The sequence below is a fragment of the Pongo pygmaeus genome, chromosome 19, assembly GCF_028885625.2.
Source record: "Pongo pygmaeus isolate AG05252 chromosome 19, NHGRI_mPonPyg2-v2.0_pri, whole genome shotgun sequence".
NCBI lineage: Eukaryota > Metazoa > Chordata > Mammalia > Primates > Hominidae > Pongo > Pongo pygmaeus.
Window position 1 is genome coordinate 55,825,260 of NC_072392.2, and position 23,650 is coordinate 55,848,909.

The 23,650-nt window shown below is 46.9% G+C and overlaps 1 protein-coding gene across 1 annotated transcript; it reads left to right on the plus strand.

Moving 5' to 3' along the window:
* The first annotated feature begins 14,279 nt into the window (after positions 1-14,279).
* On the plus strand, positions 14,280-23,543 carry LOC129017012 (zinc finger HIT domain-containing protein 3). Its single transcript, XM_054456990.2, has 5 exons — positions 14,280-14,461; positions 14,603-14,634; positions 20,469-20,555; positions 21,614-21,694; positions 22,915-23,543. Exons 1-5 carry the CDS (start codon positions 14,295-14,297, stop codon positions 23,094-23,096), a joined length of 549 nt encoding a protein of 182 aa, XP_054312965.2. The 5' UTR covers positions 14,280-14,294; the 3' UTR covers positions 23,097-23,543.
* The last annotated feature ends 107 nt before the right edge of the window (positions 23,544-23,650 follow it).

The window sequence follows — 23,650 nt, forward strand, 5'->3', positions numbered from 1 at the left end:
TCCAGAATTGTAAATTCTGGGGCTCCTGGATGGTAATGGTGGTCTGGACCACCGGAGCCAGGGAGAGGAGCCCCAGGACTTGTCAGTCTTGCTGGACCATTTGGGAGATTGGCTCTGGGCCTGGCGACCAGTGTCCCCAGGGACAGTCCACTTTCTAGTGGTCCCCATTGCACATTGGACAGGGTTGGGGTGACTTCCTCATGTTGCCTGGGCAATCCTTCCTAAAATGCCCTGGCTTACCACGTCTGTAGCAGTTAACAGGTGTAGCTTGGGGATTTTGGAGTTTGTGGGTTTGCATGGTGGCCATTAAAGCCTCTGCCTCTTGCCTGTGTCTCCTCCCTCTCTCTTCTGGGCCTCCCTATCTTATTAGAAAAGACTCAGGTGGTCACTTTCAGGAGATTCTCTAAGGTACTATCTGGTCCCAGGGCCTGTTTCTGCAGCTTTCTCCTGATATCAGGGGCTGCCTGAGTAACAAATTTATCCTTTAGGATTACTTGTCCCTTGATGGAATCAGGAGCTAGAGAGGAGTGCTTTACCAAGGCTCTATTAGCCTCTCCAGGAAGGCAGTAGGATGCTCATCAAATCCCTGGTCCATCCTGGATAGCTTGGTATAGTTGAGAGGCTTAGTTCTAGTCCTACATAAGCCCTCTATTATGCACACCTGAAACTATCTTCTCTTACATCCTCCCATCTTGTCATTGGGATCCCATTTAGGGTCATTCATTGGTACTGCTTCTCCTCCAGTTGGATAAAGTTTGACCCCCTCCCTGACACTATATGTGACACAAACCTCATTCCCAGATCTCTCTGTCACTTGCAGAGCAGACTGCTTCTCAGTATTAGTCAGGGTTTGATTCAAAAGTAACATAATGTCTTTCCAGGAGAGTTCAAATACTTGGGTTAAATTCTGGAAAGCTTTTATATATCTGTCAGGGTCATCTGAAAACTTGCCAAGATCCCCCCTTAATTTGCTTTAAGTCCTGTAGAGAGAAGGGGACCTGGACCAAGGGGCCAAATTCACCAAGCATCTGATGGAGGGCAGGAATGAGACTGGGGCTTGTCCAGGGTGAGGATTTCTAGGAGGGGCCAAGTGAGAGAGAAAAACTGGGTAGGGAGAATGGGGTGGACCCAGAGAAGCAGGGCCAGTGGGAGCTGGCTCCCTTGCTGGAGGTGCCTCTGGAGTTCATTTCTTTAGCTCTCTGATATTGTTCTCTGAGATGGCAAACAGGAGGTCTGGAGCAATCCTACGCTGTCAGCAAAGGTCTGGATTGCCCTGCAAGGTAAAGAAGGCCTGCACATATGGAGCCTCAGACCATTTGCCCTCACATTTACAGAAAAGGTCCACCTGCAGGATGGTTATCGAAATGAATGGTTCCTTCCTGAGGCCACGCCAGTCCTTCCTACAGATCATAATTTGGCCAAACCTTTGTGCAAAGGGCTATGAGGTGTTTTCCCTCTAGAGTCTGAGGGTCAAAGCAGTCCCAGTGATTCGGAATACACTCCAGAGGAGTATAGACTGAAGATGGTGAAAGTAGTTGGTGCCCATTCTGAAAGAGAGGAAAATAGGCATCGCTCATTTTCTTTCCCTCTTTCCCCAAGAGAAAACAGGTGTCCTCCTTTTCTCTTCTATATGTTTATCCCCGAGTTCTGGTGACCTTAGATGGACACCATCCATAGGTGCCATTGTGGCCTGCACCCGTGAAGCAGGGAGGGCCTAGAGAATAGGAATTATCTGCACTCACTTACGCCTCCATGCCCCCTACTTTCGGCAACATTTGGGTTCCTTGGGCCTTATCTATGCCATGGAGTGTGGCCTCCTTCCATGAAGCAGGGGCTTAATTGGCAGGAATTAGTCCTGCCCATTGATACTGTGCCTGTTGCTTGGCTTTGAATCCCTCAGATCTGATTTTCCTTTCTAGGGCTTCAACCTGAAGTTTAGAATTGAGTTTGGGATTGGGCCAGGCACAGTGGCTCACGCCTGTAATCCCAACATTTTGGGAGGCCGAGGAGAGCAGATCATGAGGTCAGGAGTTTGACACCAGCCTGGCCAACATAGTGAAACCCCATCTCTACTAAAAATACAAAAATTAGCTGGGCATGGTGGCGGGCACCTGTAGTCCTAGCTACTCCAGAGGCTGAGGCAGGAGAATTGCTTGAACTAGGAGGCAGAAGTTGCAATGAGCCAAGATTGTGCCACTGCTTTTCAGGCTGGGAAACAGAGCAAGACTCCATCTCAAAAAAAAAAAAAAAAAAAAAATGAGTTTGGGATGCAAAGGTGTCTCGGGGGTGCATGGATTCATTTAGATTAAGTCCCAGGCAGGTCTTGCCAAATTTGCAGTTATTAGCCAGTGGGCTCACTCCTCCACTGCTTTTCTATTATAAGCAGAGTGCTGAGGTAGGAAAAGAACATCCTCGCATAGAAAAGGAAAGGGGAAAAAAACAGCTTAAGAGGGAGAAGAACCTCTTGCTCTATGTAAATGGGTTCCTTTAGTCACTATATCCTTCCTCTGGTTTGGACGGAGCTGGACTCCTCGGCTGTCTGGGGGAGGAAAGACTGTGGGCATGTGGAAGGAGGGGATGGTGAGTGGGAAATGCTGGCCAACTGGCTGCATTGGGCCCCTGGCCCCCAAGACTGCCCTGGGGCCTGGGTAGCAGCCACAGTTCTCTCCCACCCCGCACTTGGGCACTTCATGTGCATGCTGTGGACACGCCCAGGTGCTGTAGCTGGGAGGGGAGGGTGAGGAGGGGAACCGCCATGTGCTGCACACCTTTGTGACTGTTGGGGTTGGGCGTGGGGGTCGCACCTCTAAGAACAAATGGAAGTCACAGTGTTCTAAATTGCGTATCTGTGGCTGAGCCAAATGCTCATTCTACCTAGTAACATTTCTGCAGTTTGCAGCAAAACCCTTATCATTATAAGGGGAGAGAGAGGAGCCATTTTTAACCGTGAAAGAAGAAAGGGAAAGATACCATAGAAAAGTCCAGGGGTGTTGGTCAATGCCTTAACGTGCTATCGGGGACGGGGTCCAGTTTAGGGGCCTTCTGGCAACACCAAGGAGTGGCCTCCTCCAGATGCCTTCAGTTGCCCCAGGACTTTATTCTGGTCCCACCCCATGGCTAGACCTCTTTGAAGGGAAACAGAGCCAACATTCCTTTCACCTGAAACAAAGAGATAGGTGGCAAGGTTGCATACTGTCCTCTGCAAATGGCATAGCTCAGAGGAAAGTCTGAGGACAAGAAGTCTTAGGAAAAAAGTAAAGAGACAGATACGGCAGATCTGCATTTATTTGCCCTTCTGAGAAATCCTGGATAGGCCCCATGGAAGCAGGATATTTCCCTGACCCCTTCAAGGGACTTGCAACAAGGGTGCCTCATTTACTCAGCCTGCAGCTCTCAACTCCTCACAGGAGGGAGTGTGTGAGTGAATGAGACAGGAACTGGAGTGCATGAGTGCTGGAACCAGCTGGCCACCTTGGCACTGGCAGGAGCAAACTCCACTCACTCAGACCGGCTGTATTGCACCACTCACAGGAGGGATCGTGCAGGTGAGCAGGTGCAGGAGCCAGCGTGAGCACTTTTGGGTGCTGGCAGTAGCGAATGCTGTGCAGGTCCCAGGCAGCATCTAGGGTGGGGATGCCTGTGACCCCTGAAGCCCCAGAGGGCGTGTTACATTGCTCACTTAGCTCTGCCATCCGCAGACAGCTTAAGTGTTAACAGCTCAGTGGGCCCTCTGCCTTTTCATGTGGGATGACTGCCTTCCACTAGTGAGGGCAAAGGGCCAGTGTGACAGCCTTTTGTATCCACACTTGTGGTCCCCAAGCTCTTGTCCAGCATCCAGAAAAAATGAGGTCACACAAATGAATTGAAGGATGGTGAATGTGGAGGATTTTATTGCTGATGAAAGTGGCTCTCAGAGGGAAGGGAGGTTGAAAAGGGGCCAGGGGATGTAGGTAATCTTCCCCTGAGGTCCAGCAGTCTCTGGCCGGATTCTTCTTTGAAGTTACACTGTCAAGCTGTCCCTCTGAAGTCAAGCTGGTTCTCTCTGACTTTGGCCATAGTCCCCAACATGTTAAAAAGATAAAAGCCATGCAGCCTTGGATAATCATTAAGTTAAAAAGGAATTTGCTTAGGGGACCAAGGGAAGGGGACACTACAGACTGTCCATCCCCTCCACCACTACCCCAGGTATCATGCCCTTAACTTTTCACAGCTACACTCAACTTTATTCAGATTTTTTTCCATCTGTTTGTTTGGTAATTGTCTTTATTTGCCATGTTCAACTGTAATCTGCAAAAGAATAAAAACAATTGTCTTTGGCTGGTAAGTGACTAGTTAAAAACTTTGATTTGAAGGTGTCATCAGATATCACCTTTGTTTCTGTCTCAAGGCAGGAAAGTTTTGCTTCCATTCAATGCAAACATAGCTGCCTGGATCTGGCTAGTGTTAACTCATCAGATGCTTTGTGTGAGGGACCCCTAAGTTCTTTATTTTAGGCAGTGAAAGCGCCAAGGGGGTATCATTGTTGGGCTGTGTTTAAGGCATTGGTTGACCTTTATCCAGCTTTGAAGTCATGATATAGAACAGTTCCAGCATCCTGAAAAATTTCCTCATACCACTTGGCCATCAACCCCCACCCCACCCCCACCCCGGCCTCTGTCACCATAGTTTTGCCTTTGCTACACCTTTTTTTGTTTGTTTGTTTGAGACAGAGTCTCGCTCTGTCACCAGGCTGGAGTGCAATGGCACGATCTTGGCTCACTGCAACCTCCACCTCCTGAGTTCAAATGATTCTCCAGCCTCAGCCTCCTGAGCAGCTGGGACTACAGGTGCGCACCACCATGCTCAGCTAATTTTTGTATTTTTAGTAGAGACGGGTTTCACCATGTTGACGAGGATGATCTCGATCTCTTGATCTCATGATCTGCCCACCTGGGCCTCCCAAACTGCTGGGATTACAGGCATGAGCCACCGTGCCCCGCTGCTGCACCTTCATATAAGTATTAGACAGTATGTAGTCTTTTGTGTCTAGCTTCTCTCACTTAACATAATGCTTTGGATTAATCCACGATTTTGCTTATATCAGCGATTTGTTTCTTTAGGTTGCTAAGAGGTATTTCATTCTATAAATCTGCCATAAATTGTTTATCCACTTATCAGTTGATGGGCAAATGGGTTGTTTCTATTTTTTTGCTTTTATGAATAAAGCTGATACAACCTTTTGCAGAGAAGACTTTGTGTGAACATACATTTTCATTCCTCTTAGCTAAAAATCTAGGACTGTGTTTGCTGGGTTGGATGATAAGTACATGTTTAACTTTAAAAAAAAAAAAAAACGGCCAAGCTGTTTTCCAAAGTGATTGAATCATTTTGCATTTCCAGCAGCAATATATGAGATGTCCAGTTGTCCTGCCTCTTTGTCAGCACTTGGTATTGTCAGTCTTTTTAATTTTCATCATTCTAGTAGATGTGTGGTGGTGCTGTACTGTAAGCTTAACTTGCATTTCCCTAATGGCTGTTTGTGCTGAGTATCTATTGATGTGTTTATTTGCCATCTGTATATATTCTTTGGTGGTAAAAGACAAAAGTTATTTATCTATGATGTCTTTTGCAAATATTTTTCTTGTCTGTGGCTTGTTTTTTTCCTTTTCTTAACAGTGTCTTTGGAGAACAGAAGTTTGGGGTTTGGGTTTTTTTGAGATGAAGTTCAACTTTTTAGTTTTTTGTGATTTGTGAATTTTATGTCTAACCTAAGAAATGTTTGCCTGACTCAAGGTCACAAAGATGTTCTCTCATTTTTTCTAGAAATTTTAGTTTTAGTTTTTATATTTAGGTCTATGAGCCATTTCAAGTTATTATTATTTGCATATGGAAGTTCTTTTTTTTGGCAGGGGGTGGGGACTGGGTCTTGCTCTGTTGCCCAAACTGGAGTGCAGTGGTGCAATTATAGCTCATTGTAAATTTAAACTCCTGAGATCAAGCAATCCTCCTGCCTCAGCCTCCCAGGTATCTGGGACTACAGATGTGCACCACCATGCCTGGCTATGAAGTCCAATTTTTCAGTCATTTTTTGTTGAAGAAACTATTGAATCACCTTGGCTTCTTTGTTGAAAACAATTGACCGTACTGGTGTGGCTCTACTTCTGGACTCCTCTCTGTCCCTTTATGTCTATTCACACATCAATACCATGCTGTCCATGCCTGTAGTCTAGCTACTCTGGAGACTGAGGCCTGAGGAAAACTTGATCCCAGGAGTTCAAATCTAGCCTGGGCAACATAGACCCTCTCTCTTATTATTATTATTTTTTTAGACGGAGTCTTGTTTTGTCGCCCAGGCTGGAGTGCAATGGTGCGATCTTGGCTCACTGCAACCTCTGCCTCCTGGGTTCAAGTGATTCTCCCACCTCAACCTCTGGAGTAGCAGGGATTACAGACACCCACCATCATGCCTAGCTAATTTTTGTATTTTTGTAGAGATGGGGTTTCACCACGTTGGCCAGACTGGTCTTGAACTCCTGACCTCAGGTGATCTTCTGCCTCAGCCTCCCAAAGTGCTGGGATTGTAGATGAGAGCCACTGCACCTGGCCGGGACCCTCTCTCTTAGAACAACAACAATAATAATAAAAAAAAAAGAAAACCGCAATACTGTCTTCTTCACTGTATTCTTTTCAGAGTATTGAAATCAGGTAATACACATTCTCAAACTTTTTCTTTCTTTTATAAAATAGATTTGGCTAATCTATATCCTTTGCATTTCCTTTACTTTTTTTTTTTTTTTTTTTTTTTGAGACAGAGTCTCACTCTGTTGCTCAGGCTGGAATGCAGTGGCACAATCTCAGCTCACTGCAACCTCTGCCTCCCGGGTTCAGGCGATTCTCCTGTCTCAGGCTCCCAAATAGCTGGGATTACAGGCGCGTGCCACCATGCCCGGCTTTTTTTGTATTTTTGGTAGAGACGGGGTTTACATCCTGTTAGCCAGGATGGTCTCAATCTCCTGACCTCGTGATCAGCCTGCCTCGGCCTTCCAAAGTGCTGGGATTACAGGCATGAGCCACTGCGCCCGGACTTCCTTTAAATTTTACAGTCATCTTGCCAGTTTCAACAGAAGAGCCTTCTAGGATTTTGATAAGGATTGCATTGTTCTACAGATCAATTTGGGGAGAACTGACATCTTTACCATATAGAATCATCTGATCCATGTATGTCATATCCCCCCCTCCTCACCCCTTTCTTCTTCATCAGTCTGGCTAGAGATTTCTCAATCTTACTGAATTTTTTCTAAGAACGATTTTTTGTTTTATTACTTTTCTATAGTTTCTGTTTTATTGATTTCTGCTTTTCGTTTATTTGTTTCTTCTGCTGACTTTGGTATTCTTTTTTTAGTCTCTTAGTGAGGAAGCTTAAATCATTTATTTGAGGCTTTTCTAATTTAGCAGTATTTTGAGCATCAGCACTGTTGACATTTGGGGCTGTATAATTGTTGTGGGGGCTGTCCTATGCACGATAGGATGTTTAGCAGCATCCCTGGCCTATAACCACTAGATATCAGCAGCACCCCTCTCCAGTTGTGACAACCAAAAATGTCTTCATATATTGCCAAATGTCTTGGGCATGGGACATTTGCTTCTGGCTGAGAATGACTGCTATAGTAGGCATTTTATGATAGAAACCTCAGTTGTGTATCACAAATTTTGACATTTTTTTCATTTAGTTGAAAATTTTTTCTTAGTTTCCTTTGTGATTTCCTCATTGGCACATGCAATACTATATTTTTTTAAACTTTTATTTATTTAGAGACAGGATCTTTCTATGTTACCCAAGCTATCTTTAAACTCCCAGGCTGAAGTGATGCTCCCACCTCAGCCTCCCCGAGTAGCTGGGGCTACTGGTGTGTGCCACTGCACCTGGCTGACCCATATATTATTTGTAAGTGTATTTTTTAGTTCCAAATATTTGAGGATTTTCCAGAAATATTCCTGTTACTAATTGCTAATTTAGTTCTTTTGTGGTCAGAGAACATACTTGAATGGCTTCAATTCTTTTGAATTTGTTGAAATGTGTTTTATGGTCCTGCATATGATCTATTTTGGGGAATGTTCAGCGTGCACGTGAAAATAACGTATTCTTGGATAGGGTTGTCTATTAATGTCAATTGGGTCAAGTGGGTTGATAGTGTTGTTCAAGGTTTTTATATTCTGGTTGGGCGTGGTGGCTCATGCCTGTAATCCTAACACTTTGGGAGGCTGAGGCGGGTGGATTACTTGAGGTCAGGAGTTCAAGACCAGCCTAACCAACATGGTGAAACCCTGTCTGTACTAAAAAAACAAAATTAGCCAGGATTAATCCAATATGGCAATACCTGTCTTTTAAGTAAGTGTTTAGAAACCATTTACTCTTGTTTTTGTTTTTTTTTTTTTGAAACAGAGTCTCACTCTGTTACCCAGGCTGGAGTGCAGTGGGCAATCTCTGCTCACTGAAACCTCTGCTTCCCAGGTTCAAGTGATTCTCATGCCTCAGTCTCCTGAGTAGCTGGGATTACAGGCACCCGCCACCATGTCTGGCTAATTTTTATATTTTTAGTAAAGACGGGGTTTCACCATGTTGCCCAGGCTCATCTTGAACTCCTGACCTCAAGTGATCTGCCTGCCTTGGCCCCCCAAAGTGCTGGGATTACAGGCGTGAGCCACCGCGCCGGGCAACCATTTACATTTAATATGTTGATACAGAAGGGTTTAAGTTTATCATCTTGCTATTTCTTTTTGTTTATCCCATTTGCTTGTTCTTTTTTTCTTTTTTGCTAGCTTCTCTCTTTTTTATTGAAGTACTACTCCACAATGCTGCCTTCTTTGAGACTGAGTATCCGATGCCATTTTACCTCCACAGTGGAGATAATCATATTAGACCATGTCACATATAGCGTAAGAGTCTTACCTAGTAACTTCTATTTCCCTCCATCATTTTTATGTTTTATGAAAATGTTATTACTTTCATATATTTAATTCTGCATGTGCTAAGAACTCCACAATGTACTGTTATATTTGCTTGAACCAGTTATCATTTAAAGAGATTAAAAAGGTAAAAATGGGCCAGGCGTGGTGGCTCATACCTGTAATCCCCAGCACTTTGGGAGGCCAAGGCGGGTGGATCACCTGAGGTCAGGAGTTCCAGACCAGCCTGACCAACATGGTGAAAACCCGTCTCTACTAAAAATACAAAAATTAGTCGGGCGTGGTGGCGGGCACCTGTAGTCGCAGCTACTTGGGAGGCTGAGGCAGGAGAGTCGCTTGAACCCGGGAGGTGGAAGTTGCAGTGAGCTGGGATCGTGCCATTGCACTCCAGCCTGGGTGACAGAATGACACATTGTCTCAAAAAAAAAAAAAAAACCAAAAAAGTAAAAATGTTTTTTTGAATTTACTTTTATGTTTACAATTTTTGGTACTCCTTTGTGCAGATCCAAGTTTCCATCTCATGTCATTTTCCTTTTGCCCGAATAACTTTCTTTAACATTTCTTGTAGCGTAGTTCTGCTAGTGAAGAATCCTGCTGGGTTTTGTCTAAAAAAATCTGTTTCTTGTCCTCATTTTTAAATGATGAGGAAGTAAACCTGGGGTCTCAGTTCCTCTTCCCCGCCCCTCACTGAGCAGAGTTCTTATGCACTGCTGCCATGTGGGAGGTGGAGATGGGTTCAGAGGTTTGGGAAAAGCTTGGCGCTGCACGCCCACTCCACAGGGCACCTTTAGAGGCTTCTTGGGGAAGCTGGTTGGGTAGCTCTGACTCCTTGCATCTCTGTGTGTCCTTGGGAATGTCAGGTGGAAGATCGATGTGCATTTGCAAATGGGAGTGAGTGTGAGAAAAGAAAAATGTGGGTTTGTGGCTGGTAGGGTGTGTTCAGGGAGCAATGGTGACCTCTGTCGTCTGTGCTCTCCCAACAGTTCTGGGACTGTGGAGAATGCAATTGTTCTCTATCCCTTTTGTATTTTCGAAGTTCTCCATGAAGTCTAACTGCAGGTCATACTATCATTTAGTCTAGAGTTGGAGGATGGATATAATTTCATGAGGATGAAATAATATGCAGAGTTGTTGGACACCAATTACTGGGCCCACCCACTCCACCAGAACTCAGGTCTCCTTCATTTGACTCCCACCAGCAACGTCACTCACTTTAACACCTGAATTACTCTCTCTTAGATACCAGAGGGGAAACGGAGGCACGCAGGTGAGAACGTGGCAGCAGTCCCTAAAAGTCACTTCTGGTGCTGGCCCTGGCTCATCCGTGCCCTGGGGGAGGAATGCAAGTGTCAGAGCTGCGGAAAGGAGCTGAGATCTAGCAAGGCTCGCCCTTATCAACCTCCGCCTCTAACAAGGGCCGCACAGCACGTAGGGGAGATTAGGCCGATCTGCCTGCCTCATCGCGGGAGGCCAGGAGGGTGGGCAGTGGACCGCGCCCTAGCGAGCAACCCACCTGGCTACTGCGGGCGGCCGGCCAGCTGTCAGCGGGCACTCTGCCCCCCGGGGCTGTCCGCAAGCGCGGGGCGGTGGGCACCGCGGGGAACCGCCCCTGGACAGCCAGTGGCACGCGGAGCCCTCGGTGAGCGCAGGCCCTGCTTTCCCGTAGGAACACTCGTGGGCATCGGGTCGCCCGCTTCGCCCCCGCGCTCTAGACGCACTTTCCTGCAGCCTGGCGATGTCCGAAGTGCATATCAGAGCCTGGACTTGCTCTTCCCGGCGCGGCCAGACCGCTGAGCCTCCCCGCACGGGGTGGGGCGCATGCGGGGCGCCAGCTGCGCGGGAATCCGGGCGAGCGCGCTCCACCCGAGCAGTGCGGGCCTGGAGCGCCCTCTGGCGGGACGGGGCGCGGCGTTGCGCGTCTCCAGCCTTGGGATTGGCCTGGACTCTCCTTCAACGCACCGGACAGCGCTGCCAGGAGGCAGAGCTCTGAAAACCTCGACAACGACGCCTCCCTCTCCAGTGCCCGCACTGCGTCCCAGGCTGACGCCAAGGAGGCCCAAGACAGTCCTGGGCGGCCATTAGGACGGGTCTGGAGGGGACATCAGTGTGGACATCTAGTTGCTGGGCCTGGGGTCACAGCCCCCTTTCTTGTCTGAACTGGCCACTGCCCGGAGGAGCTGCGCTGTGCGCCTTAGTGTGTCACCACCTAACCGCCATCGCGGCTGAGCCCACCTCCTTTCCCGGCCATTAGAGGACGAGGAGTGCGAAGGTCGGGGAAAGCTGGGGGCATTCAGATATCCAGAGTAGAGGAGGGGCCTCTTCCCTGGGTGGATGTGCATGGGAGGGATTCCAGGAATTTAATTTTCTTCTCTTTTGAGATGGAGTCTTGCTCTGTCACCAAGCTGGAGTGCAGTGGCGCGATCTGGGCTCACTGCAACCTCCGCCTCCCGGGTTCAAGGGATTCCCCTGCCTCAGCCTCCCGAGTAGCTGGGACTGCAGGCGCGCGCCACCACACCTGGCTAATTTTTTGTATTGTAGTAGAGACGGGGTTTCACCATGTTGGCCAGGATGGTCTCGATCTCCTGACCTCGTGATCTGCCCGCCTTGGCCTCCCAAAGTGCTGGGATTACAGGCGTGAGCCACCGCGCCTGGCCGAATTTTCTTTTTTCTTTTTTTTTCTGGAGTCATCATCTCTCCACTCGCAGGTAGGGAGTCAGCGTGGTTTGTATGCAGGTGGGAGGGACTGAGCCCCTGAAAATGGTTAGGATTGTCTCTGGCCTTAGCCTTGGTACACACATCACAGGACAAATCAAGCAGACAGTGGTGAGTCCGCCACAGTGGGCAAATTTCTACCCGTGCCAGACAGTGCACAGGATCTTTTTTTTTTCTCTCTCTCTCTCTCTCTTCCTTTTGAGACAAGGTCCTGCTCTGTCACCCAGGCTGGAGTGCAGTGGCGTGATCTCCACTCACTGCAACCTCCGTCTCCTGGGCTCAAGCGATTTTCCCACCTCAGCCTCCCCAGTAGCTGGGATTACAGGCTCATGCCACTGCCCCCCGCTAATTTTTGTATCTTTTTGGGTAGAGATGGGTTTTCACCATGTTGCCCATGCTGGTCTTGAACTCCTGGGCTCAAGCCATGCACCCGCCTTGGCCTCCCAAAGTGCTAGGATTACTGGCATGAGCCACCTTACCTGGTGGGGCACAGGATTTTAAATTAAATTAAATTTTTTTTTTTTTTAATTTTTAGAGACAGTCTTGCTCTGTCGCCCAGGCTGGAGTGCAGTGGCATGATCTTGGCTCACTACAATCTCTGCCTCTTGAGTTCCGGCTATTCTTGTGCCTCAGCCTCCCTAGTAGTTGGGATTACAGGTGTGCACCACCACACCCAGTTAATTTTTTCTATTTTTAGTACAGACAGGGTTTTGCTATGTTAGCCAGGCTGGTCTTGAACTCCTGGCCTCAAGTGATCTGCCTGCCTTGGCCTCCCAAAGTGCTGGGATCACAGGCGTGAGCCACTGTGCCTGGCCTAAATTTTTCTTCTTTAAGACGGGGTCTCTCTCTCTCTCTCTGTCACCCAGGCTGGAATGCAGTGGCACAATCATAGCTCACTGCAGCCTTGAACTCCTGGGCTCAAGTGAGCCTCCAGCCTCAACCTTCTAAGTAGCTGGGACTACAGGCTGATGCGACCATGCCCGGCTTGGCACAGGATTTAAATATGGCCCTGGACAGGTCACTGGCCTTCTCTGGCCTTCCCAGGTAAGCTTGGACTTTCTGGGACGCTTCAAGTTCAAATCATCAGTGGTACAACTGTTGAACAATATGAGGAACGCTGCGGGTTACTGGGCCTGTGTGGACCCGTTTTGGATTCTAAGCTGGGTCCTGGGCAGAAGTTGGAGGCTGGGGCAGCTGCAAGCAGGACAGGCAGGTGGCCAGAGGGCCCAGCAGCTTCAGCACTGAGGACTGGACTGGGTCGCCATGCCCAAAGGAAGGATAATTACTCACTTCCCACTCAAGAAGCAGATGGCAGAACCATTTTGGAGGAGCATGGCTTGGGGCCTGGGACCTATGTTCATGCGGTCCAGACAGAGATCCATGAGAGTTAAGACTCTTTCTAGATATCATGTAGCACTTCTGATTACAAAACTTTTGCACATGGTCTCCTCTCTGCTTTACAACAGCTCAGGAAAGTAGGCCCAAACATCCACTTTAATAGATGAGGGAGCTCAGAGGGAGTAACCAACCCCTCCAGGTCACACAGCCAGGGACGGGGTTGAGCCAAGGTTCAAACCACTGCCTTGGTTGTTGCAGATACATCCCTGCAGACACCTTTATTGAAGAGGGACCCTGAAGGCTGAACGGCCAACACAGAAGAGGAGGCACTTGGGAGTAAGGGTGATTTATGGCCCTGGGAGGGCCCAGTGCAGGTAGGATGGGAGCTAAGGTAAGGCTGGGCCATGCATAGCTGCAAGCAAATTTCCTTAAAAAACAAAAAACATTACTTTGTCTAAATCTAAAGTTTGTGGTGGCATTCACATCCCATCATAGCCCATCTATCCAGACTCATTTGCCTGGGATCCCTGTCTTGGGACTAGTGGTCACTGGCCTGCTTCCTGGTCAGTTAGCTTCCGGGACTAGGGGGAGGTGTAAGGAGCCTAGAGTGCAAAATTTAAGAAGCACTCACTCTCAGGGGAGTGCAGGTGCAGGGTAGCGACGGCAGGACTCTAAGAGTGAGTCTCTTTCCTCCCCGTTTCCCCGTCCTACTTTCACTCTAAGCATTTAGTTCCCAGAGGACAGAGACGACTTCTTCATTAGAAGACCCCGGGGGGTCCCCAGCCCTGAAGGGCTCACTGTTGGAGCTAAAACATTTGCCACTGTTCAGGCTCATCTTTCTTTCCCCAGTGAAAAATGGCCTAGGTTGGGAAGGGCAGGTTCGTGTCTACTGCGTGATCCAACCGATTCTGGTTCGCCCAGTGTCTAGACTTGTGCTTTGCCAAGAATAAGCAGCTGAGATGGGCGGATAAACCTCAATGTCCCTGCAAGATTCAGGAAGTCCCAGCCGGAAAGTAAAGGACGTTTAGTTCCATGTATTGTTTTCTTTTTTACATGCGGGGCAACACACCTGGACAGTGTCGATGGCTTGCTCCAAGCCACACGGCCGCATAGGGACAGGGACTGGGCTGCATAACAAGTTCTTCGACGCTGTGATCTAATCAAGGAAAACCTGGGACGCAGCTACTGGATGAGTATCGAGTGTATCGACGCTCTACTTACGAGGACTGGAACAGTGAGCAGGATCAGTCCATTGCTTTTGCCTATCTGCTGAACGCTGATTGGTCCCCGTTTAGGAAATGGAAAAAGGGGCGTGCACGCGGGCGCCGCTGCGTGAGGGGCGCGCGGCGGCAGGGGAAGCAGTCTCCTTCCAGAAGACCATGGCGTCGCTCAAATATAGCACCGTCGTCTGCGTGATCTGCTTGGAGAAGCCTAAATACCGCTGTCCAGCCTGCCGCGTGCCCTAGTGAGCGGGGAGGTCGCGGGGTCCGGGGGCGCGGGTGTCCGGCCACGGCGGGAGGGCAGGAGGGCGGGCGGGAGCCGGCGGGCTGCTGGGGGGGCCGCGGACCCTCGGGGCTGACGCGGCTTGTGGCCTCTGTTGTTACAGCTGCTCGGTAGCCTGCTTCCGGAAGCACAAAGGTGAGCCCCGTCCCCGCCAGCCCTCGGCCCCCTCTGCGCACGGGGCAGCCCCCACGTCCGGCCTCCCTCTTGGGGCATGGACCCTTGGGCTGCGCTTCCTTTCCCGCCTCGGGTCTCCGCGGGTTCTGCAGGAACCTTGCTTCCTCTGACTTGGTCCCTGGTGTCCCTATGTGTCGGACAGTTCCCTCTGTTGTCCCTGCCTGTAATCGCTCTCAGGGTTTTGGTCAGTAGCCATTCTTCTACCCCGCTCCTCCTTCTGCGTGCTAGTCTTTCTTGCTTAGAAATAGTTTCCGATTGCTTTTCCCACCGAGGTCTACTCTAGCAGTTTCTTCCTCAGTATTCTGATGTAGCCCCTCACCATTTGGCTGAAACTGCGCTAAGTTTAACATTTTCACTCGTGTAAATAATGTCTTGTTAGAAACAAAGAGGTAAGTCCATGCACAATACAAGGAGAAGTCCTTGATTTGTTAAGAGAAAAAAAGAAGTAAGTTCTGTGTATGATGTGAACACACTTTTGTACAGTTAGAAGTGACCTGGCCGGGCGCGGTGGCTCACGCCTGTGGTCCCGGCCCTTTGAGAGGCCAAGGCGGGTGGATCACCTGAGCCCAGGAGTTCGAGACCAGCCTGGCCAACATGGTGAAACTCCGTTTCTACTAAAAATACAAAAGTTAGCCGGGCGAGGTGGCGCGCGCCTGTAATCCCAGCTACTCAGGAGGCTGAGGCAGGAGAATGGCTTGAACCCGGGAGGCGGAGGTTGCAGTGAGCCGAGATCGCACCACTGCACTCCAGCCTGGGCTACAGAGCCAGACTCAGTCTGGAAAAAAAAAGAAAAAAAAAGTTTGATGTAGGCGGGGCGCGGTGGGTCACGCCTGTAATGCCAGCACTTTGGGAGGCCGAGGCGGGCGAATCACTTGAGCTCAGGAGTTTGAGACCAGCCTGGGCAACATGGCGAAACCCGTCTCTATAAACAAACAAAGCCAGGCGTGGCGGCCTGCGCCAGTGGTCCCAGCTACTCAGGAGGCAGAGGTGGGAAGATCGCTTGAGCCTGGGAGGAGGAGGTTGCAGTGAGCCAAGATCGCACCACTGCACTCCAGCCTGGGAAACAGCAAGACTGTCTCAAAAAAAAAAAGCTTGATGTAGATTCTTTCAGTTTATTTCCACCCTTGTACCAATATACAGAACTTTTTTTTAGCTTTTAGAATCTCAGCAATGAGACTGTACGCAACATCCTCATTTGATTTTATATGTTGGGCACTTTTTAAAACCTAGTGCATACAGGCCGGGCGCAGTGGCTCATGCCTGTAATCCCAGCACTTTGGGATGCCAAGGTGGGTGGATCACCTGAGGTCAGGAGTTCGAGACCAGCCTGGGCAACATTATGAAACCACATCTCTACTAAAAATACAAAAATGAGCTGGGTGTGGAGGCGCGCGCCTGTAATCCCAGCTACTTGGGAGGCTGAGGCAGGAGAATTGCTTGAACCATGGAGACGCAGGTTGCAGTGAGCCAAGACTGCACCACTGCACTCCAGCGTGGGCAACAGAGACTCCATCTAAAAAAAAAAAAAAATTAAAAATAAAGACTAGTGCATACAAGTTCTAGTTCACTGATTTAAAGGACTGTATGTTATTTCATTATATAGTTGGTACGACCGTTATTTATATAAAGCCTCCTATTGGTTGATTTTTCTTTTTAATATTTGTTTTTAATTGACACATAATTGCATACAATTTGAGTTACGGTGTGATATTTCAATACCTGTATACAATGTGTAAGGATCAAATTAGGGTAATTAGCATATTCACCCCAAATAATCATTTCTTCATGTTGGGAACATTCACAATCCTCTCTTGTAGCTATTTGAAAGTATAAATTGCTGCCAACATGGTCACACTAAGGTACTGTGTAACACTAGAACTCATTCTTCCCATCTGGCTGTAATTTTGTATCCATTAACCAACTTCTCCCTAGCCCCCTACCCTCTACTCTTCCCAGCCTCTAGTTAACACTGTTCTGCTCTCTACTTCTGTGAAATCAACTTGCTTAGCATCCACATGTTAACAAGAACATCTTTCTGTGCCTGGCTTATTTCACTTAACATTATGTCCTTTGGGCTCATCCATGTTGCTGCAAGTGACAGGATTTCATGGTTTTTTATGGCTAATATCCAGTGTGTATATGTACATTTCTTTATCCATCTGTTGGTGGATTCTTAGGTTCATTCCATATCTTGGCTGTTGTGACTGGCAGTAAACGCAGGAGTGCAGGTATCTCTTCAGCAGACTGATTTCATTTCCTTTGGATATATATGCAGTACTGGGATTGCTGGATCATATGGTAGTTCTATTTGTAGTTTTTTTTAGGAACCTCTATGCTGTTTTCCATAATGACTGTACCAATTTATATTCCCAATAACCGTGCAGTGTATAAGAGTTCCCTTTTCTCCACATCCTTGCCAACATGTTATTTTTTTTCTTTTTGACAATAGCCATTCTTACTGTGGTGAGATGATATCTCATTGTGATCTTGACTTGCATGTCCCTAATGATTAGTGATGTTGAACATTTTTTCATGTACTTGTTGGCCATTTGTATGTCTTCTTTTGAGAAGTGTCTGTTTGGGTCACTTGCCCATTTTTGGTTTTTTTTTGAGACGGAGTCTTGCTCTTGTTGCCCAGGCTGGAGTACAGTGGCACGGTCTCTGCTTACTGCAACTTCCGCTTCCGGGGTTCAGGTGATTCTCCTGCCTCAGCCTCCAGAGTAGCTGGGATTACAGGTTCCTGCTGGCTGATTTTTGTATTTTTAGTAGAGACGAGGTTTCACCATGTTGGCCAGGCCATTCTTCAGCTCTTGACCTCAGGTGATCCACCTGCCTTGGCCTCCCAAAGGGCTGGGATTACAGGTGTGAGCCACCATGCCCGGCCCATTTGTCCACTTAATTTTTTTTTTTTTTTTTTTTTTTTTTTTTGCTGTTGAGCTCCTTGTGTATTCTAGATATTAACCCTTTGTCAAGTGAATGTTTTGCAAATATTTTCTCCCATGCTACAGGTTGTCTCTTCACTCTGTTGTTTCCTTTGTTGTACAGAAGCTTTTTTGTGTAATAGAATTCCATTTGCCTGTTTTTGCTTTTGTTGCCTGTGTTTTTGAGATTTTATTTATAAAATCTTTGCCTAGACCAATGTCCTGAAGCATTTCCCCTGTGTTTTCTTATAGTAGTTTCAGGTCTTACATTTAGGTCTTTAATCCATTTTGATATTTACATATGGTGACAGATAAGGATCTAGTTTCATTCTTCTGCATATGGTTATCCTTACAGTTATCCTATTTTTCCAGTACCATTTATTGAAGAGTGCTTTTTTCCCAGTATATGCTCTTGGTGCCTTTGTGAAAAGTCAGTTGGCTGTAAATGTGTGAATTTATATCTGGGTTCTCTATTCTGTTCCATTGATCTATGTGTCTATTTTTATGCTAGTACCATGCTGTTTAGATATTATAGCTTTGTAGTATATTCGAGGCCAAGTAGTGGTGATGCCTCCAGCCTTGTTCTGTTTGCTCAGGATTGCTTTGGCTATTGGGGGTCTTTTGTGGTTCCATATTAATTTTAGAATTTTTTTTTTGAAATTTCTGTGAACAGTATCATTGGTATTTTGATAGGGATTGCATTGACTCTAGATTACTTTGGGTAGGATGGTCATTTTAATATTTATTTTTCTTATTGGTGGATATTTATATTAATTTTGCCTTTGTTGCTGCTATAGGCAGTGTTAAAGTGGTATTTAATAAATAATAATTTTTATCAGAAATTTCTAATAGCCACATCTGTTGTACGCTTTTCATTTGTCTTTTTATTTTTATTTTTTTGCAACAAAGTCTTGCTCTGTCACCCATGTTGGAGTGCAGTGGTGCTCACTATAGCCTTGACTTCCTGGGCTCAGGCAATCCTCCTACCTCAGCTGCCCAAGTAGTTGGGACTGCAGGCGTGTGCCACCATGCCTGGCTTATTTATTTTTAATTTTAATTTTTGTGGAGATGAAGTCTCACTGTATTGCCTGGGCTGGTCTTGAATTCCTGGGTTCAAGTGATCCTTCCACCTTGGCCTCCCAAAGCGTTGGGATTACAGACGTGAGCTACCCGTGCCCAGCCTTTCATCTTTCTTGATTCCTATGAATATCTGCTATGTTTGGCTTCTCCTTTCTTGATATTCTTCTTTGGAGGCTGAGAAGATACCGCTCTGTGGTATTCTTTCCTCCCTTTCTCCCTTCGAAGTCCTAACCAGGCCTGACCCTGTTATAGCTTCTGAGGTCAGATGAGATAGGGTGCATTCAGGATGGCACAGCTGTAGATTCTCGTTTTCTTTTTTTTCCTTTTTTCGAGACAGGGTCTTGCTCTTTTGCCCAGGATGGAGTGCAGTGGTGTGATCACAGCTCATTGCACCCTTGGCCTCCTGGGCCCAAGTGATCCTCCCACCTTAGCCTCCTGAGTAACGGAGACAAACTATCTATTTTTCGTAGAGACAGGGTCTCACTGTATTGCCTAGGCTGGTCTTGGACTCCTGGGCTTAAGCAATCCTCCTGCCTCGACCTCCCAAATTGCTGGGATTACAGGCAGGAGCCACTGTGCCCAGCGTCTCCTTCCTTTTGCTAGATCTCTCTCTTGAAATTTGGTCCTTGACTTTTATTCCTAGGTAGGTGATCTCTCTTTCACTTTAAACTTTTTTTTTTTTTTCTTGCTGACATCCAACTCTTTAGCTCCAGCCTCTTTTTGAGCCCCTTAGACACAAATGTATTTTGGGGTCAGGTACAACCCAGAAAATTCACCTCTCCTTCAGTCCCTCCTGCTGTATTCCTTACACATATAGCATAGCCATAAAGTTAGACCTGGATTCCAAATCTGCCTCTGCTACTTACTAGCTGTGGACCCCAATGGACACGTTTATTACAAGAAAATTTAATCCTTTCATCTATAAGTGGAGTTAACAGTCTCCATGTCATGGGGGCTTTGTAAAGGTTCATTGAGTCACTATGTATCTCACTGTGTACCTGGCATAGTGCTTGGCACTTAGTCACTGGCAGCTGTTGTAACTGCCACCTACCTGACTAGAACCTTTCTGTAGCATATTGTCCAATCTACATTTTAAGTCTCTACAATCTGGTCCTGCCTTTATGTCCTCAGAACCCTTTCCTGTGACTTCATGCTCTGTTGATTCTCTGTCACCCAGGCTGGAGTGCAGTGGCACAATCACAGCTCACTGCAGCCTTGACACACTGGGCTTAAGTGATCCTCCTGCCTCAGCCTCCCAAGTAGCTGAGACCACATGCGTGTACCACCATGCCTGGATGATTTTTTTTATTTTTTGTAGAGACATAGTCTTGCTAGGTTGCCCAGGCTGGTCTCAAACTCCTGGGCTCAAGTGATCCTCCCACCTTGGCCTCCGAATGTTAGGATTACAGGCATGAGCCAGCACAGCTGGCCTTCTGTTGACTGTAGTTCTTTGGTGGTTTTGCCTCTAGTTTTATCCCATCTGGTATCTGGTTTACAACAGCTATTTCAAACACCCCAGTTAATTGTGGTGAGAATTTTGTAAGATTCAGCAGGGTAGGAAGGATGGGGACAGGTTCTTGGGGTGCATGAATGAGTCCTGCTTTCTCAGCCTGCTGGTGGTTTTCCTTAACCTCCCCCTTGCTTTGATCTCTCACTTCTTCCACATTCCTGGGCACCCACCCACATCCCTTACCCCAGACACTTGCTTCCTACCTAGATGCTAGCTTGGTGGGGAGGTGCAGGCTTGTCGCTGAAATGGAGGTAATGTGGGCCTGGGATTTGTGTCTTTTTCAGAACAGTGCAGCCCTGAAACTCGTCCTGTTGAGAAAAAAATAAGATCAGCTCTTCCTACCGAAACCATAAAGACTGTGGAAAACAAAGGTGGGTTGGTTGACTTCAAACAAGGCTACAAGGGACTTCACATAGAATAAGTCAAAAGGAAGGAAAAGGGGAGAGTGGGGCTGGTCAGGGAATCCAGAATAGCTTCATTGGGAAGGAACAGCTTCCTTAGCCCTGAGCATCAGGAGTGGGGGCCATGTCATCATGGATGATACTGAGGCAACAGCCTGAAAGCAGTATTCAGGAGAAGAAAAATGGGCAGAAGACAGAGATGAGAAAGGCCATGGCTGTGGTTTGGGGGTTTGCGGTGGGCCCTGCTGGCAGGAGCCTTCTCTAGCCCACAGCTGCTGGTCTCCCTCCATGAATCAGGCTGGGGCTGTCAGTTCACCTGAGCTCAGCCCAGGCAGGAGGCTTTCTTTGTCCTAGATCATCTCGCTGCTGCTGGGGGTTCAGAGCTAACAGCAGTAGTGGGCTGTCGACCCATCCGTCCAGCCATCTAAACGTTCTTTAATACCTCCTGGGTGTCATGCACCATGCCAGACTCTGAAAGCAGCCCCTCTGGTGCCACCAAAGAGGTATTGAACATTCACTCCAAAGGCATGGCCCATTTTTGCCCTTTGAGAAATTTCCAGGTTGGGTTCAGGCAATGCCAGCAGTTTCTGCCCATGCTGAAAGCACAGGAGATTCTGCTTGGCTGGTTTTTACAGAGCATCCAGTTAACTGGCCCATCACGGGGTTGGAGCCGTGTTGAGGTGGGGATGGGTAGTAAGTTATTAGACAACCGGGGTCTAAGCCTAAAGACCACAGGACCACATATACTTACTGTATATCCACATATACTTACTGTAGTAAGGATGTGAACACTAGGGTGCATTTGTTAAAATCACCAATTCTTTCACTTAGCCTCCCTCTTCTAAAAAAGGAGTGTTAGTATAGTCACAAACTCTGGAGAAGAGGATTTTTTGTCTGTACCTGTTTGAATACCCCTATCACTATCACATGTGCATGCACACATTTTTATCCTGTTGAAGTAGTGGTTAAAATCTGGTGCCCAGGCCTCCTTTTTAGTCATGAGCCATTGACTGTTTTGTATTCCTTAGATGATGATGACTCTATAGCTGATTTTCTCAATAGTGATGAGGAAGAAGACAGAGTTTCTTTGCAGAATTTAAAGAATTTAGGTAAGTCTGTGCTATGCTTGTTTGTCAATCATTGAGATACATTTACTGTGTTTTAAGGATTGTGATTTTTAAAAAAGTTATTAAATCCTTGAATAAGTATGGCATGTAGGGCTCTTACTATCTAGCCACATAATCTGTAAACATACAGGGTTTCACACCTCCCAGCCTGCCCACACCATTCCTTCTGCCTGGAATCCTGCTGGTCTTGTGGGTGGGCAAAATTCTGCTCCTCCTTCAAGCCTTGGTTCAAGTTTTCTTCACTCAGCTAAGCTTTTCTTGACCTTTTGTGTCTCTTTCAGAATTAGGCACTTTTTTGGTTTCCCATAGCAACTTGGACTTATTAGTAATAAATCACTGTTACATTTCATGGTAATTTGTCTCTCACATACCGATTTGTACAGCAGGGACCTGTATTCCCAGATCCCCAGTGCTCAGCTCACAGTCTAGCCCTTAACACAAACTGGTTATCACATGATTTGATTTAGGGGGAAACAGGTGTTGCCATTTTTGTAGCACTGCTTATTCAGTCCTTACAACATTCTGTTACATGTGCATGGGGTCTGTTAATTTCATTCTTCTCATTTCACAGAATCATGTTAAAAGGTTATGCTTTGCACTTAGTCTCATGGTAACGATTAGTTAGACTGAGTTTGGAGCTGAGCTGGTAATAGGTGTGAAAAATTTTACAGACTGTAAAGTACCATGCAGGTATTATTGTTGGTTCCCTGCTACTGGTGCTGCTGCACGCCAAATCGCATGCTTAGACATCATTCAGAGTATTTCGTATAGCTGTCTTCACCACTGGCAACTTTTTATGGCTAGAAAGAAAGAAAACATGCCAGCAGCTTAATGCTACTATTTGCTTTGTGATTGTGCTGATAAAGCATTTTTTTCTTAGCTGAAGTGGCACGAAGTTACAATATTTACAAAGATACCAAGAACTGGTTATGTTACTGCATTTAATGTGGAAATAGTTTGATATGCTGATCTTAACTTTCATTTTATAGAGGTGGGGTCTCGCCATGTTGCCCAGGCCGGTCTTGAACTCCTGAGCTCAAGCAATCTGCCCACCTTGACCTCCCTAATTGCTGGTATTACAGGCATGAGCCACCACGCCTTGCTGATAGTTTTATTACACTTGAAATATTTCTTCACTTTTCAGCCATCTCCATGTGTTTCCACTTGAACTCAGACTGGCTTTTTTTCTTGTTAATTTTTAGGGGAATCTGCAACATTAAGAAGCTTATTGCTCAATCCACACCTCAGGCAGTTGATGGTCAACCTCGATCAGGGGGAAGACAAAGCAAAGCTCATGAGAGCTTACATGCAAGAGCCCTTGTTTGTGGAGTTTGCAGACTGCTGTTTAGGAATTGTGGAGCCATCCCAGAATGAGGATTCTTAAGATGGATTATTGTGCTGCTTGCTCAAGTGTGTGCTTGACTCCTGGAACCTGCCTGCTCCCTCTCCCAGGAGACCAGCTAGTTGTGGGAGGGCGGGGGAGGGGGGGGAGCGGCGGGGAGCTCAGGCAAAAGAGGTTTCCAGGATGCAGATTAGGTCATGCAGGCCTTTACTGGCATTCATGTGGCTCATGTTTCAGGCAGACATGGGGTCCTTAAGGTGGCAAGTCCTTTATGGAGAGAAAACTTGACATTCAGATGATTGTTTTTAAATGTTTTACTTTTGGTACAGTTGATAGACATCATAAATGATATCAAGCTTTACACTTCATATGGAGTTAAACTTGGTCAGTGTTAATAAAATCAAAAGATGTGATTCTACTGTACATTGCATTATTCATAATTTAATTGTTTGAAATTACATTAAATAAATCAACTAATTAAATACTAAAGTTTTGTTCCTTTTTAAAGGAAATAACCACAAAATTTTTCCCAGCCCAAATTCCAGCGCCAATTTTAGGCCAACTTTGGCTGTTTTCTTCCAAAAGTGCTTATGTGG

Bases quoted from the DNA above. Each gene is read 5' to 3' on its own strand.
- LOC129017012 (XM_054456990.2), top strand. From the start codon at position 14,295: ATGGAAAAAGGGGCGTGCACGCGGGCGCCGCTGCGTGAGGGGCGCGCG. The intron at 14,462-14,602 runs GTGAGCGGGGAG...CTGTTGTTACAG, and splicing joins CCAGCCTGCCGCGTGCCCTA to CTGCTCGGTAGCCTGCTTCC. The intron at 20,556-21,613 runs GTGGGTTGGTTG...TGTATTCCTTAG, and splicing joins AAAGACTGTGGAAAACAAAG to ATGATGATGACTCTATAGCT.